We start from the raw sequence: 18,057 nt of genomic DNA on the forward strand, positions 1-18,057 counted from the left end.
AAACATCTAACCACAGTGATCACTTTTGAATTGGAGTGCTGACCAAGCAATGTAGGGCTGCATGGCATCTTCTTATACTATAACTCCTGGCTTGTTTTTCAAAATCATGCAACATTTGCTTGGGGGTAAGGGAAGAGGGAGCATACCAGCAGTAGAAAGAGGCATTTCCTGTGGCACTGCTGTGCTCCAGCTACTTTCAATTGGTGGACAGCCACTTTCCAAATGGCATGCAATACAACAGCCCAGAGTTGGCTCCAGCATAGAGCATGCCTGAGAACCAGGCAGCTGCACACAGACACTGAGGAGCATGGCAGAGAATCCGGCCCAAAATATTGTTGAACAGAAAAGTTTAAGTCCTAAGAAATTTTAACAAGATTTGTAAAGTGTTTTTGTGTATTCCTAAGAATACACAGAAACCTTTTTAGAACAGAAGATCTCTGTAAATTATTATCAATTTGCATTGTAGTAGTGACTGGTGCCCCCAACCATGGATCGGGATCCCATTGTGCTAGGCACTGTACAAATGTATCTCAACAATTTAATATTCTATGAATGAATTTACATACTTCCCTTCAGATATCTGAATTATTTTGTAACCATAATGAGGGAATTTTTGCGTGGTGGAAGGGGTGGAATGCAGCATTATTATATCTTATATTTCTCTTCGAAATAAAAAGATTGACATACTCCAGATGTACCACACAGGCTTGGAGAAACAAGCTATTGCTTTGAGAGAGATAGTTACATTGATGTTTAGGTTTGAGGCTTCTGTCTTATTGATGTATAGCCTTTGTGTTAGGAAAGATCAGGCGAAAAAAGTTATTTTATGATTTTGATGAGCTGAAGGCTTTTGTTTCTGCAGAGTTGGCCCATAGGAATAGTGATGAGGTTGTTATTAAAGATGTGCTCTCAAGCTCATTGGTACTACAATTTCATTAACTCTGAATTCATTATCTGTAGTATTTCTATATTTATAATTACAAATCATGCCAGCAAGAAGTAATATGACTGTTCACATTAGAGCTTTTCTCCATCTGATATCTGTATAGTATCTGATATTATAGCCTCCTGATATCTGTAGTAAATATGAGCTACTCAAATTAATGATATTACTCTGATTAGTTTTGAATTGATGCCTACAGTGCCAAACTTCAGAATAATTATAAATTGTGCTAGGGAAAACCCCTTCATTTTACTTTTGATTCCTATTTTGTTCAGTGTGAAATCCCAGGGCTGAGCTCTTTTACCTCATCACTGCTCCAAGTAATTTTATTGCAATTGCTAAACTAAGTGTTTTTGCTTAATATGCCTTGTTTCAATAATGATGAATGCTGAATTTATGTGTAGTATGTAATATAGATGCTAGCCATGGAATTTTCAAATGCACAAAGTTACTTAGGAACCTAAATCCCATAAACTTTAAATTGGACTTTTGCTCCTAAACCATTTGGACACTTAGAAAAGCCATCCCTAGGTATTAAAATGTAATTTCAATCCAGACAAAGTTTTCCAAAATGTAAGTTTAAGGCATTTTATTATTTCTCATAGTAGCTTTAATTATTTCCGTGTGCTGTATCTCCTCTTTCTACTTTATTCCTATTATGGAACTATAATCTATTATGATTCATTCCCATAGTAACAGCAATATCTTGACAGCAATTTACAATAGATTTTAAATGCTCTTTCCACTAATATGACATCCATATATTTATATACAGAAACTGAGTTGTTAAATTCTTTTTCAGCTTCTTTTTTGTGACTTAAAGATAAATAAGTATTGAAGTTTTTTTTCTTCCTTTCTTTCTAGAGGGTCTTAATGCTGACAACATCAAACAAGCCTCAGAGCAGTTGAACAGTCGCTGGATTGAGTTCTGTCAGTTGCTGAGTGAGAGACTGGCGTGGCTGGAGTACCAAAATAACATCATTGCCTTCTACTCCCAGCTGCAGCAACTGGAGCAGACAGCAATTACTGCTGAAAACTGGCTGAAAGCACAACCTACACCAGCAGCAGATCCTGCTACAGTAAAAATACAGTTAGAAAAGTGCAAGGTTAGAAGCTCTTTTCCAACCCTTTCATTATTATGCTTGATGTGTATTGCTACATTTTGACAGATGATGGCTGCCAGTTTTTCATTATGAGAGTGGAAAATAGTCTTTATATCTTTCAAAACTAGGTATTGTCAATATCTGGTCCATGAACGGTAGCAATGATGAGTGTAAAAGGGCAGGAGGACACAGTGTGTGGGTATTAAAATTAAACATTTAGTTCTTTTCAGTAAATAACTAATGCTTGTTCTACTGTACTTTTAATTGATGTTGGATTGTTATAGCTATATGACCAGAACATTATGCAATATCTTAAAACCACTGTAGGGAAGCACTTAATTTACACATTAATGTTTGGTCAGTAAAAATAAGTGCCTGTTAAGACTTGAAAAGTCAGCTCCTCCTTGTTGTTTTTGCTGATTTCCTTGGGTAATTTAACGGTTGTGTTATACTTTGCTAGTTTGTCCTCTGATTGCAACCCTTCTGGGATTTGGACTTTTGATACAAGTTTAGCACACCTTAATTAGGTCCCAAAGAAGCAGATCACTTATACACGTTTAAGTGCTTTGCTGAATAAGGGCCTTATTTTGTAGAGCATTATGCATACTTATGGCAAATACTGATAGTAGCAATCTGAAGGTTGTATTTTCACATATGAGTTCATGACATAATTTTAAAGTGACATATTTAGTATTGATATGCGTATACAAGGAATTTCATAGAGCCACCTTCTACTCCTGCTATATCTAGCAGGATTTCAGTTTTGCTAACATATGGTTAGTTTATGTCCTGTGTGCCATTGAGCTATCCTAGAGTTCCCAATAGTAATTGAGCCAGACTCAAGAAGAGTTCCCAAGCAGTATTTCCAGTGAGTGTAGTGTATCACAGTGAAGCTTGTCCCTTTTTATGGTCCTGTACAACTCTGTAGGTGGGGATGCTAAAATCATGTCATGATCATTACCCTTGCCCTGCTGGTCTCTTTCTGGCAACTGACACCAATAGGGACCATAGAAGGGAGCACAAAGGATATGCTGATTTAGGATTTTGGACAGCTCTTGTTCATGGGCACAAGTGTGGAGAGCTCCTTACACAAAATCTGGATGCAGACCTGAAATTTCCAACTTGAGTCTATCGCTACTTTCTAGGGAAGCTCAGCCAATACCAAGATATTTTCTCTACTCTTATACAGACACCTGCAGTAGTCACCTTTAAAAAGTGAATAATCATCAACAGTTACATTTCATAACATGTCAAATTGCACAGTTATTTCTTATTCTCAGTATAAGAAAGTAGTTTCATATCTGATGCCACAAATGAGTAACTGTTGTTACATTTTACTTTTCATGGTGACCACTCTGCAGTGAAGATTGAAGGACTTCACTGAGCATATTAGAATTTGACTGGACAAAACATTGGTGATTTACACAGTAAAGAACAATCCTAATCTGGCAGTAAGGTGAACTAAGTAAACTAGTACTTTAATTCTTCTCCATCACCATTTTCTGTTTCAGGAATTAGGAATATCTGATGTTCTCTTGCCCTCTTTTATTCCATAAAAACAGTGGTGATCTGATGAAGAATTGCTTGTAGGATGATTTTATTCAGGAATGTTTGTCTTCACCATACAGGATGAAGTCTCCCGGTTGTCAGCCCTTCAGCCTAAAATTGTGCAGCTAAAGCTTCAAAGTAAAGCACTGAAAGAAAAAGAGCAAGGGCCAATGTTCCTTGATGCAGACCTTGTAGCTTTTACTAACCACTTCAAACAAGTTTTTGCTGATGTACAGGCCAGAGAGAAACAGCTACAGACCAGTAAGTGTTGTTCATGGCTAGAAATTACTGTACCCAAGAATTTTTTTTTGAAACAGAATTTATTTTAATTTGCTTCTTTCTACCCAATGTTGCTCTACAAAAGGGAAGTGAGTTGTGGTGGTCTATTTGCTGTAACTGTTTCAGAAATATCTATTAATCAGTTTAGTGCATGTTTAATAATGTGGACACATGAGAAATTAAAGGTTTACTTGCAATCACAGCTCACACTCAGAATTGCCCTATCAAACAGCATTCCCAGGATAGCACACATATGGCCAGTACTTCCCAGCAACACCAAACAGCCTTGATATAACTGTCCAGTTAAACCAGGTTTACTTCTGTTGGGTGCCACTGAAGAAATGCAAAGCAGATAGATTGTACCAGTGAATCTAGCCTACAGAATTGTGTAGTGCAGGTGGCTAACCCTGGGAGAGACAAAACAACAGTAGTGGCTTCACTGCTATATTTGAATCCCATCATTTACCTGAGAGTCATTGAGATATTCTTATGTGAATTGTAAAGAAAGATTTTGAAATTAATCTTGAATATTGTGGAGATAAGTCATAGTATAGCTATCAAAGAGCACTGAAAAAATATGTAAGCCACCCATTCATTAAGTGTTTGGTTTTGCAACTTTTTTACTCATGTTGGAAATCACTTACTCAACACGTACTCCCAGTGAGGTTAATGAGACTACTTGTGTGTGTAAGTGGTCACCAACATTTGCATAATCGAAGCCTTACATTTACTGTCCCAAGTTCTGGTTTAGCTTTTTCAATACTCAGATACTACTTGAAAATCTGGTTTGTTTTCCCTTTGTTCATATTTTAATGGGGGCCTTATAGGAATCTGTTTTCTGGAAAGGCAATGCACATAAGGAAGCAAACATGCAGTTGCTTGCAGGGCTTAGTGAGGCTTCAGGCAGGATAGGAGCTGTGAGAGTGAAGAACTAGAGACAGTAGAGAGGTACATCTGCATAAATATTGCTCAATTGATAAATCAACTGTGATGATACTTGGGTAATGAACAACAGAAAGGCATACAGAGAATGAACAAAAATATATATTTGTAGCCAAAACATCTTTTTAGACTGAGAGCACCCCTTTTACTCCTGTATGAAGACAATGCATTATTGATACTCTGAGATATAATAATAATAATAATAATACATTAGAAAATATGTTAAGTACATTGACAACAATAAGATAAAAGAAAATACAAATGGGCCTAAGTCTCAACACTGAGACATTTTTTTCATTTTATTACATTGGCCTGCCACTGTGGAGCTAAAACACTGAATAGCAGAGTTGTAAGAGCTGGGTTTGTGCTTAGGTTTCAAATTTGCTTTCCAAATGAACTCTTGATAAGATAGAGTGGCCATCAAAAACATGCAACATCTTTACGAAAAAATATACTTCTATTTCTGTAAGTTTCCTTGTTCACAGTGAAAGAAGATATTTAATTATTTAATTATTTAATGATTTTCCAGTGCAACCAAAATCTGAATTATATACCCCAAACCAAACCCCTTTATCCTAACCTACCTCATTGTACACTTTGGAAGAATTCAGATCTTGGTCCAAACTTCGCAGCTCAAGCAAATCTCTCCTGATTTTTGGAGGAGAGAGGAATGGGTTTTTATATCCTGCTCTTCTCCAAAAATCCATTTGATCCAACTCATTCTATACTGATCATTTTATGTCCGTATGTATGTGCATTTTCCTGTATTTCCCTAAATGATTGGCTGAAACAGCATTGTGATTCTGCAGTGATGGTTCATTAGACACTAATTTATTAATTAGATTAGATTCAAGATGGGATTCGGTGATAACATGGTGTAGTAGATTAGGCAGGCAGCTAGGAGATGGCTCTGGTCTCAATTCTGTCACTGACTTGCTGTGTGGCCTTGAGCAAGTCACCTAAACTCTCCAGGATTCATTTTCACTCTCTCTAAAATGGGGATTAAAGTACTTATCTACCGATGTACCAACCACAATGGGGTGTTATGGAAAATAATTAGCTAATGGATGTAAAGTGTAAAGCTACAGATGCTAAGTTCTATATATGCCAAGTACTATTATTCATCACGTGCTCAGATGCATCAAATTTTCAAAACCCAGAAAGGTTTACACCGCAGACACCCCATTTAAAAATCTGTGTAAGGAAGCTTTATACTATTTAAATTTGAAAAGAAGTATATAATAAACACATTTGTTCACAAATGACTTTCCCAAGGACAAACAGTGGCAGAACTGGGAAGAGAACCTAGGTAATCATGAATCTTAATTTATATAATCATACGCATATATGATTGCTCATGTTTTTTTCCATTATTTACCACTTTTGAATTAAATCTTCTTTTTCAAAAGTAGAAAAATATTATGCCACTATTAAAAATTGACTTTACTCCTGATTAAAGATATCAAGTATTCCAGTAATAATCAGTAATGTGTGCATACACACACAGAGAGTTCATACATTTTCTTTATTCTGTATAACAGAAAATGTCTGCATTTCATTGGAAGATTAGATATTTACACCTCTTGTATGCATAAATTCTTTCTGGTTAATTTCTTTTGTAGATTAAATTTTCTGAGTTGTGAATAGCCTTTGGCAGCCCTAGCAGCAGCAGTGCTTGTGTCTTCTCTTTATTTGATTAGTATCCCAAATGTGATAAACAAGGCATTGTTTGATTCAACATTAGGTTTTGTTAAATTCCTTTGTCTCTTGGTGGCTGAGGACCACTATGTTTTGGAGAGAGCAGAAATCTTTATTTTCCAGGTGGTTATTTTTTGGGTGGGGGGTATCTCATTTTAGGAGACATTCTTCCCCATGTTCTGTTGGTTTTCTAAAACCCTATGAGCAATTTATTCCCTATGTATTGGGTTCAGTGAATTTGTTATCAGTAAGCTATATAAAGCAATATTTATTTCATGTTCAAACAACTGAATTTCTCTTTAGATTAGCTTTCCCCTATCTATAATTTCTTTAAAATCTATTCTGTTTGTGTAGGAAAGGTGTGTGTCCTCCTAGGATTTTTTTTTTTCATGAGAATATTTGGAAAGATTTCAGTAGATTTCAAATCTGTTCAATTTTGTATGTTTTTGTTATTTATAATTCTTTACAATTAAATGTGTCGTCTTAGAACATTGGTATTTAGAAAAAGTAAAGAGCAGCCGTATGCAACAGTTTAGACCCAAGAGTTGAGAAGAATATCATTTCCACCTGATATTGCAGGGTCAGTTTGGATATATGTAATATAATTACCCATTGGGTACTTGGCCAAGATACTGGTTTATGTGGAGGGTAATTTGCAGCTAGTTTCATTATTATCTTGCTCAAGAATGAGAGGTTGGACAGTGAGATCTGCTTATCTTGAGATGTACAAGATTTGTTTAGTCAAGAGAGGAGGTGTCTTGGGAATAGTCCGACAATTTAATGCTTTTAGGGTGGTTGACAGGTTCCCTTAATCCAAGTTGGTTGACAGATTCTGACAGCAGGGGAGCTAAAATACTCCCTGGTATCTTTCATCAGCCGTGATTGGCATAGATCTGAATCACAGGTCCTAAGTGATTCTTTCCAGTGCTTCCTGAACGTCTTGCTCGTGACTGCTGAATTTTTTGATGGGGCATTTTTCCCAACCTGGTCTCAGTATACTGCTGTCTAAACAGGGCATCGTAGCGACAGGTGGTTTTTGGTGAGAAATGTGTCAGTTGTTCCACACATTGAGGGGAGCTTCTCTCTGGGGTGGCATAGCAGAAGGTGATCTGCATTGACAAAGCGATTCATGGCTCAGAAAAGTTCTTCGTGATGGCATTTAGCATGTGGGATGGAAGCAGAGAAGAATTTCAGCTTGGAGGAGGCAATAGTAAGGTTACGTTCCTGACATTCCTTTTTGTGGTCTCCTCCACTTCACAAATACAGTGCTCATTCATTGCTCCTTCCTACCTATGGTGATCCCACTTTGGAACGTGGGTTTGTAGAAATGTCCTTGTGAGGTTCCAACCATAATTCCATCAGGAATTTTCACGTCAAATCTATTCAATTTACAATTCAAAAAGATACTTTTTATAAGTGACCGACGTGGAAACCCAGCCTGAAATTTGAAAGTTAAACTGGTTTGTTTCTGGGTTAGTTACACTTGTTAACCTGGGAAATGTTAAGAAAAAAATCCTTACCCTACACAGACCATTGTCTGTACCAAACTAGGATTAAAACATAGTCATCCAAGTGGGAAGAACATGATCTATACCTGTAAACTCAAGGACCCAGCTAAATTCCATAGTATCCTCAAAGAATCCATACCAAACAGAAGAGCCTAGGAAAAATCTGGTGAGACGCACCAAAGTAGCAACTGAGATTCTTGTAACCAGAGCTTATATAAAGTTCTGTTGCTGATGCATGGGACAGAACAAAATCTATTTGATTCCTCCATAGCTCCATTGTATCCACAATGCTAATAGCAGTAACAAGCAGTAAAAATGCTTGTTTGAACAGAGATATGTCTGTACTCAGGGTTCAGAATTATTGAGTACTAATGATAACACTTAGGCCTAGTCTTCACTTACCGGCTGGTCCGGCGGCACGCCATCGATGTTCTGGGATCGATCCCGGAAGTGCTCACAGTCGGCGCCGGTACTCCAGCTCGCCGAGAGGAGTACGCGGCGTCGACGGGGGGAGACTTCCGGCCGCGTCTGGACCGCGGTAAGTCCGGAGTAAGGTACTTCGAATTCAGCTACGTTATTAACGTAGCTGAATTTGCGTACCTTAGTCCGAAGTCCGGACTAAGTGTGGACCAGCCCTTAGATCACACTTTTCAGCCATAGATCTAAAAAAGTGCCAGCTCTGCACTGATATTTTTTCAAAGTAGAACCGCACCAAAAAAAAAAAAAAAATACACTCCTCCCCACACACATCTGATGGTTGGTTTGGCAATGAGCCAAAAAAAAAGGTTAAAACGAAAATCTGAAAGCGAGTCTCAAATCTGTTTTTTTTTTCCCCCCATAAGCAAGTGGCTCATTCATACCATGGTATGGTACCTTTGTTAGATAAATTGCAAATGAAGGGCCATATAGTTAATTTTGATGATGGATCTTTTTAGTAGTGTGCATGTTACCCTTTCTTCTTCCTATCCTTTTCAAAAGAAATTTTTTGGAATGTTTTCACTTTCTTAGTCATTTTGAGCTGATTTGCTTTCTTCCCTCTACCCCCACCTCCCACCATATCCTTTTTCAAGATATTCCACCATTTTCCCTGGTAGCCAGTGTGAATCCAGTAACTTCAACAACTGCTGTATCCAAGAGTTCATGCAACTGGCGATCTCAGTATAGCTCCCCAAGACTATGCAAAACACAGTCACCACAATAAGCTCAACATTTTGGTTTTCCTTCTTTCATGTTTTTCTTTATTTAAAGAATATTTTAAACCTTGAACATTTCACATAGTCTTGCATAAGATTCTGTAATTTAGAGATTGAATTTGCACAAAATGACACAGAATCCTATGATAAATACTGTTTTTTTTCAGAATTGTGTATTTAAAAATAAAGTCCTGCGTCTTATGAATCATACACATGCACATTATATTTGAGTCCCCAAGCAGATATAGGCTATGCATTATTTTTAAAAACACTTCTTTTTCTTCAATTAATATAAAATATTCCTTTGAATTGGCTTTTTGGAGGGTTTTTTCGCTAGTTTTATATATATATATATATATATATATATATATATATATATATATATATATATATATATATATATAAAATTAATTCTGCTTCCCAAGATGTCATCTGTGGTTAAACAGAGTTTAATAAGCAGCACAGATGTAATTTCATTTTTATTAGGCTATAGACTTTCTCATATTAGTGTTTCCCCTTTAAAAAAGAAACAAGTTATCTATAGAATTAATCTTTATTGGATATTGGCCTTTCCTGTATGTCCAATTTATTTTCCCTTCCTACCTTCCCCCTCCCTCAATGATAAATGAAAATTAAAATTTATGAGGGGGGGAATGCATGTAATATCATCTAATAAAACAATTGAATCATTTTTTTATTATATTGGTTCATTAATTCTTGGAAGCCTGGTAAAACCCTGCCTGTACCATTTCTTTTAACAAGAAGATAAATCAGAGAAAAGGAATTGTTAAAGCACTTTCAGAGCATTGACGATGTTCCCTGACAATATTATGGAAGATTCTAAAAGGTTGCACTTTGATGGTTTCTGATGACATGGAGGAAAAACGGGGCGGGGGAACCCACAGCTCTTATCAGTATAAGAAGAAAAGCAGAAAAGCTTCTCAAAGGTTGGACTTTGATTATCAGCATCAAGGATAAGTACTACAAAATAAGTGAAAGGAAGAAAGTATGTTCCTAGGAAAGGAGTTGAGAAAAGTATGACAGGTTTCAGAGTAGCAGCCGTGTTAGTCTGTATCCGCAAAAAGAACAGGAGTACTTCTGGCACCTTAGAGACTAACAAATTTATTAGAGCATAAGCTTTCGTGGGCTACTGCCCACTGTGGCCACAAGTACTCCTGTTCTTTTTGAGAAAAGTATGGTAGTTCATATGATTTAAAAAAAAATAGGTGATCAGTCATGGCTGCTATTTTATGCCTTTTTTAGTGCAGATTTATGAGATTCAAGCTAGTTCATTCATTGCAGGAAACAATTGTATCAGTTGAAATGATTCCATTAATTCAAATGTGCTGCCTGTCTTCTACTGTAACAATGAGCTGATGAATGGTGAATTTACCCTGATTATAGGGGGAACGAATAGATAGGGTGTGTGTATGGAGAATGTACGCTGGTTTGACTGAGACTGGAATAAAATCTCTCGTACTTAATTTCAGGTGGTGGAAAAGAAATCTGTTCAATAAGTATATGGGGGGAAAGGGAGAAGAACTGTTTTCAAATGTTGCAGTATTTTTCTGCTTGCTAAAAATAAATAGATTGCTATTTTTGTCTTAATGAATTTCTCAGTCTGAGCTCACTCTTGTCCTTTCTCTTGGTATTTTTACAGCCCTCATTGCCACTGAGTGCTTTGATGAATTGGGGCCCCAACTGATTTTCTCCATGCTCACGCAGGAAATCTGTGGCAAAACTGGAAATTGATTACCCAAATCCTTGTCCCATGTCTTAACCAAAAGGACCATCCATCGTTGGTTTGCCACAAAGTAAAAATGTAGATATAATATTTCCCAGGAATTTAAGAAATCAAAGTAAAATATCACTGTATATATATTGACCAAAAATGAAGTCCTAGATCAAGTCCACTGTAGGTGGCGTCTGATAAGGCTTTGTATAAATGGGGTGTTTCTATTTTTAAAATGTCAGGCCCAAAATTTGGGTTCACAGAGATTGTTCCACTTTTAAAGAAAGGGATAAAGCTTTTCTTCAACTAAACAAATAGTTTTCGGTATTTCTTATCGAAGGGAAATGTTGTGAACATTTCAGTTATATTCAGTGATTGCCTAAAAATAAACCAAATTGCCTATTAAAATTAAGGGTAATCTGCTCAGGACACATAGGTAAATGAAAAACAGGTACAGTGATGGAGTTAATCATCAGGGCAGAACTTTATTAACTTAACAATGGGGAGGAGCACTATCTGCACACCCTCTTCCATAAATCTAGCATTTAATTGAGTCTAGTTTGGCATTACAGCACACACACTATATAATAACTTTGAGTGGAGGCTCCGCCTAACCCCTAGGACACAGCTCGCTTCTGAACCCTCATACCTTCTCATTTGTGAGAAGGGTTAGAGGGTATTCAGAGGGACTTCAGTCTGTGAAGTCTTCAGGTGTGCCCTTCTCCTTAAAGGCAAAAGGTCCCCCAGGCATGTTCCAGCTCTCATTTACCTCAGGAATCTGGTTCTATCGCTGTTACCTGCCTGGGCCTCCAGCGGCAAGTCCTAGAATCCGCCTAGCATTAAAATTCCTACTCTTCATTATTTTAACTTAAACTTTGCTTCCTCAAGGCTGGAAGAAAGGTGGAAAAAAACCTCTGGGAATCCCTGCCAATTTGGTCCAACAGGAAAAAATTCCTTCGTGATCCCAAAATAGGTTATTGGTCAGACCCACAAGACTCTGGGAATGCAGCTGACTATCAGGGAGGTTGAGCAGGGCAGTAATAGTGGCAAAATGGCCCCCAGATACCTGGAAGGACTTTGACTCTCATGGCCCCTTCCTCTCCCCAAATGAATCAAGTCTCTTAATTCCCCAGTCCTGGCTGGCCAATAACTGGTAGAGAAGCCCCACTCCCAGGCACTCTCCTATGTCCACTATGAGGCACAAGAGCTCAGTTTCTACATGACTGGGCATAAGCTCTTCCCTCTATCTCCCAGGAGTTGGTCATCACCAGCTGGTCTGACCAAAATTCCCCTTGCTGAGATGGGAAGGGGCATTTGTATCTTAGGAAATAATACAACATTTTTCTACTACTGTGGGAGGAACTGCCTTCTAATATCTGAGGCTGAGGTTCATTAACTTACATTCTTCCTTCTGCGTAATGTTTCATTAGGGTCCTGTCACTAGATTCTACTGCAGAAATACTCTGTCTTCCTGACTTGTGGTTTTTATGATGGAGTCCAGAACTCATACCTGGGCACATCTATATCTGTGTTTATTATGTGGGCTTTAATCCACATATTGATGGTATTGACTCCTGGAATTGCAGTGTCCTGCAACTGAGAAGATATAGCTATAGATATATAAAAAAATGTAATATTTACATATTTATCTCTGTTTGCCATTTTGCCATGGTCATGAGGTGGGTCCTGGCTGGAATGCCCCCTGTGTCACGCTTGGGGCACAACAGTGTGCCTGCCACAGTTTTCCCCTTTATTCACCTATGCAAAGTAGTGTTGTCGCCTTCAACAGCAAATTCAAGCCCATTTTAAATGCCACAGTCCACACTAAAGTCCACTTCGTAGTAAAAACAGTTCCTGTTCAACCCCAAAGTAAAGCAAGGTTACACTATGCAGCAATTTTTCAATCTTATTCAAAGGTCACCATTCCCAGGTCACCCACTCAACAGTCATTAGTCACTCGCTAACAGTTCCTTTAGCTCCTGGTCCAGGACCTCACACTCCAGGTCTTCTACCTGAGAGTTCCAAGACCCACTTCTCTCTGCAACTCTTCTCCCACAGCCCCAGGTCAGATCTCCTGTGACAGATCCCCCTGCAGTGTTTCTCTCGGACAGGCCTCTTTCCCTGTAAGCGTGCCTGCTCCTGGGATCCACCCTCCAGCATCAAGCCTCTTGTTATGGGCTCAGCGTCTCCTAACCAGGCTCGTTCTTCCCCTTCCTCATAGAGGCCTGTGTACAAGCTGTCCTTTTACTCTGCAGTGGTTCCTCAGCCCTGGTCAATCCTTCCCATCAGCTTTTGCTTTTCCCAGTGGCTCGGTATACCAGCTGTCCACCTCTGCTTCTTTTGCTGCTGCTCCTCCCAGTTCTGCCCCTCCCACCCCCATCTCTCCTTTCCTCTTCAGGCAGCTCTTACCTGCCCTTCTTCCTCTCTGTATCAGTGATTTCAAGTAGCTCTGGCTTGCCAGGTTTCTCTCCCCTCAGTTGCAATGAGTCACAGGTGCACTGGCCCTGCTCCCTCTTGAAGGGCCAGTGTCACTCTGTGGTAGCCATCATGACAGCAGGTGTTTGGTAGAGCACTACAAAATCCTGAATATTGCAATGATTTCCTGACAACAAACATGCAATCACAAGGGAATCTGTCTTCTAAGAGGAGTGCTCCTGCACCACCTCCTTCAGCTAATATTAAAAGTGTAATTGTTGCAGTTGCCTGGTACACCAAAAACTTAGCATGCCTGTAATGTGCCAGGTGTATCACAACTCACAGGCAAGCACAGTAGGTGCTTCAGCAGGTAGGTCTTGTAGGTACTAGCCTTGGTGGGTCACAGTAACCACTGAAACATGGCTAAGATAAAGGCCATTTTATTAGGGCTGGCAGAAAAGGGAAAGTTTGCAGATACTGGAGGCACAGAGCCTTAAAAGATACAGTTCAACTGAGCAATAGCAGTTCTTGTTTAGACCCCTGGGACAGTCCATTCTAGAGCCAGGTCTCTTCAGCCTAGTGCCTGGGGTCACCTCTCCAGTCCAGTCTATTCGAGCACATAGGAGCTAACAGAGTTCCAGGCACAGTTAGTGTCTCTTATTGTGCCCTCCCTGCCCAGCAATTTGCTTCTTCCCCATAAGTCCCATAGATGCCTGTACCCAATTGTGATGTCTGGCAGTCACAGCCTGTTCTTCTTTGATTGCTTGTTCACGTCGATTCCAATCAGGTGTGCATGTGCTGCATGCATGGTTGTCAGAAAGTTTTCCCTTAGCAGCTCCCATTGGGTTGGCTGTGGAGCTCCTTGGAGTGGTGCATTCATGGCGCTCAATATATGAACCACAAGGGCAGTGCCAGGTGAAGGAGTTTGAACCACCCTCCACCCCAGACACTTTTGAAGCCTCCAGAGACTTAATTGAAACAACGGCTTCACAGCCCCAGCTCTGAGGAACAAGCCTCCAGTACCGATATGTCCGGTACCATCTAGAGGCAAGCTAGCTCACAGTCCCTGGTTTGGCACCATCCGTGGCACCGCTCTCAGTCGCTATCACTGTGACACTGCTCCCCGGCACCATGCTCCATAAAAGCATCTTCAGCACTAGCGCGACATTCCCCCTCTCCAGCACTAAAGGTGGACTAGCACTGATCCCCGGCACTGAGAGAGGACTGGCACCGACACAGAGGACCTACATCGCATCCTCGATCATTGGCACCAATCTATGACACCAGATTCCCAGTGTCGGTCTCCTGCAAGGTCGACCTGGCACCAGTCTCCTGCGCAGGGCCCTTCGGCACCACTTTGGTCATCGTGATCAGGGTCTGCTTCCTCGGACTCTGGCGGTGACTCATCGTATTCCAGGCTTAGTCAGCATAGGTCTCAGAGATGGCGAAGGGAGGTGCAGCTGACCTGGCAGCCACAGTGGCAGCCCCAGGCACAATAGCCCTTTTGGACTCCCTGGGCTTCCCATCAAGCCCAGGGCTCCCTTTCAAGGGGTTCATGGTCGGTTACCTCAGATCACCGACTGTGTCACTCTGCCAGGAACAGGCCTACACCTCAGAGATCCGATGCCACCCTGTCCCAGCTGCCCCCTCAGGCTCAGGTCACTGCCGAGGCTACTCCGACACAGTACCAGCCACAGGGTCAGGCTACAGCCACCACAGGGGTAGGCACTGACCAGGAGGAGGTCAGTGAGCCGGAGGGACAGGAGGATCCAATACCTCCTCAGGCTACCTCATCGTCTTCTCCTGACAAGGCTGTGGCAGGGGCTTCAGCTTCAGACTCTCCGCCGATTGATCACAGGGCACATCAGGACCTTCTGAGGAGGACTGCCCGCAACATGGGGTTGCAAGTGGAAGAAGTGATTGAGGCCGAGGACCCCATGGTGGACATTCTTACTCCTGAAGGTCCATCGTGGGTAGTTCTGCCATTGATCAAGACAGTTCATACCGACACCAAGACTCTGGGGCAGTCTTCTGATGATTCTGCTGACCGCACGGGGTGTGGAACGCAAATACTTTGTCCCTTCCAAGGGCTACAAATATCTTTCTCACAGCCATGCTTTCTGGTCATGTTGGCAGTCAATGAGAAAGAGTGACAGAGACAGCCCCCAAATCTAAAGAGGCCTTATTGGAAATCCTGGGAGGTGGGTGGGTGCAAGCCTGCCCACATCTAAAAGCCCCTCTCCCAGCCTTGCAGGAGGGACCACTGAACCCAGGAACCAACTGAATACGGGGGACAGCTAATAAACAACAGGAGTAGGAGTGAAGGTCACAGGTTCAAAACTAGGGATCCAGAGAACCCTGGACAGCACCCACTGCTCCTCAAAGCTGTCTAGTGAGCCAGCAGACGCCGCCCAGAGGAACTCTTCCGGGATGCATGAAACCAGGGAGGAGCAGAAATAGGCCCCACAGTCGCAGAGCACTCCCTCGTCTAGCATCCTCCTCCTGATGTTGAAGGTGGCCCCTTTGGTGAGAACTAGGAGGAAGTCAATGATGAGGCCACGGACAGGGTGTGAGAATATAAACAAGTGCAGCCAGAACCTAAACGGGCGGTTCTGGAGGAATCGGAAAAGGAGCTGCAACCTGGCGCATTCAAGAGAAGCATGTGCCAGGTTCTCCCTCATGCCGCAGAAGGGTCAGGTGTTGGGGATGGGGGTGAACCATTCCAGGTACACACCTGTGCTCATGGCTCCATGAAGGAGCCACCAACAGATATCTCCGGCAGGCTGTGGGACCAGGGTGGACTAGAGGCTGGCCCACCAGGGTTCATCACCCTCCACAGGTGGTAGATAGTCCCACCATTTGGTATCAGGGCAGGACACGAGGGTGAGGAAGTGAAACGTGTGGAACATGAGTGTGTATAGTTGTTTCCTTGGCGCGATTCAGAAGTGAACCAGCTGCAGGGCATGCAGCTGGCTCGGATTGTGGAAAGGAGGGGGCCAGAAGGGCTTGCGGGACAGGGGCCCGATGAAAAGGTCCAGAGGGCCTGGGGTCAGGGGTGGACGGAGGCAAAAAGGATGGACCTTTTGGGTAGGATGGTCTATGCCACTAGGGGGCTTCAGCTGAGGATAGCTAACCAGCAAGCTATCCTCAGCAGATACAACTTCAACTTATGGGCTTCCATGTTCAAGTTTAAAGAGCTGATCCCTGTGGACTCTAGGGCTGAATTCTCCACCATTGTGGAGGAAGGGAAGGCGGTGGCATAGACCTCACTGCAGGCATTCCTAGATTCTGTGGACTTGGCCGCCTGTATCCTCTCCTCAGGCACAGCCATGAGGAGGATATCATGGCTTCAGGTGTCCGGGCTACCCCCGGAGTTGCAGCAAACCCGGCAGGACTTTCCCTTTGAGGGCGCCAAGCTGTTCTCCGAACAGACTGACTCCAAGCTGCATAGCTTGAAAGATTCCAGGGTGAAAATGAAGTCATTGGGTATGCACATGCTGGCAATCCAACGCAAGCACTTCAAGCCCCAACTGCAACAACAAAGCCCATATCCTCCTCATCCAAGACAGGATTTCTATAGATGAAGGGGCAGGAATAGGGTGACCAGATCACTGACAGGAAATATCGGGATGCGGGGGGGGAGAGGAGGGGAGAATATCAGGACGCGTGGGGGGGGCAGAGCCAAAAAAAAAGTTTTTTAAAAAAAAGAAGCTGTTTTGCAGGTGCCGGCTGCTCCGTGGCCGCTGCGCCCTCCCCCCCTGGGCACATGCGGCATGTCCCGCCGCCCCGCGGGGAAGGAGCCATCCTGCCTCTTTCCTCCCCCCTATGTCAGGAAAACCTCCAACTATGGGAGTTCTGCATAAGAACATAAGAATGGCCATACTGGGTCAGACCAAAGGTCCATCCTGCCCAGTATCCTGTCTACTGACTGTAAACAATGCCAGGTGTCCCAGAGGGAGTGAACCTAACAGGTAATGATCAAGTGATTTCTCTCCTGCAATCCATCTCCACCCTCTGACAAACAGAGGATAGGGACACCATTCCTTACCCATCCTGGCTAATAGCCATTAATGGACTTAACCTCCATAAATTTTTCTAGTTCTCTTTTAAACCCTGTTATAGTACTAGCCTTCACAACCTCTTCAGGCAAGGAGTTCCACAGGTTGATTGTGCGCTGTGTGAAGAACAACTTCCTTTTATTTGTTTTAAACCTGCTGCCCATTAATTTCATTTGGTGGCCCCTATTTCTTATGTAATGGGAACAAGTAAATAACCTTTCCTTATTCACTTTCTTCACGCCATGATTTTATATACCTCTATCATATCTCACCTTAGTCTCCTCTTTTCCAAACTGAAAAGTCCTAGCCTCCTTAATCTCTCCTCATATGGGACCGGTTCCAAACCCCTAGTTATTTTAGTCACCCTTCTCTGAACCTTTTCTAATGCCAGTATATCTTTTTTGAGATGAGGAGATCACAACTGTATGCAGTATTCAAGATGTGGGTGTACCATGGAGGGCAGTAAGGGCAATAAGATATTCTGTGTCTTATTCTCTATCCCTTTTTGAATGATTCCTAATGACTCCATTCACCTGGAGGTGTCCGATCTCCCAGGAGCGCAGAACGAGCTAGCAGATCACCTCAGCAGATCATTCTCCAATCACAAGTGGTCCATCCGTCCAGATATCCTTATTCCA

The 18,057-nt window shown here is 41.8% G+C and overlaps 1 protein-coding gene across 9 annotated transcripts in view; it reads left to right on the forward strand.

The window, feature by feature from the left end:
• Positions 1–18,057, forward strand: part of DMD (dystrophin) — a 1,855,422-nt gene that overhangs the window by 675,101 nt on the left and 1,162,264 nt on the right. For all 9 annotated transcript variants that reach the window (XM_034754682.1, XM_034754655.1, XM_034754674.1 and 6 more), the window contains 2 exons: positions 1,808–2,049; positions 3,675–3,855. In XM_034754682.1, coding sequence (XP_034610573.1) covers positions 1,808–2,049; positions 3,675–3,855 — 423 coding nt within the window. The remainder of the gene's footprint in view (positions 1–1,807; positions 2,050–3,674; positions 3,856–18,057) is intronic.

This window comes from Trachemys scripta, chromosome 1, assembly GCF_013100865.1.
Source record: "Trachemys scripta elegans isolate TJP31775 chromosome 1, CAS_Tse_1.0, whole genome shotgun sequence".
In the NCBI taxonomy this organism is placed as follows: domain Eukaryota; kingdom Metazoa; phylum Chordata; order Testudines; family Emydidae; genus Trachemys; species Trachemys scripta.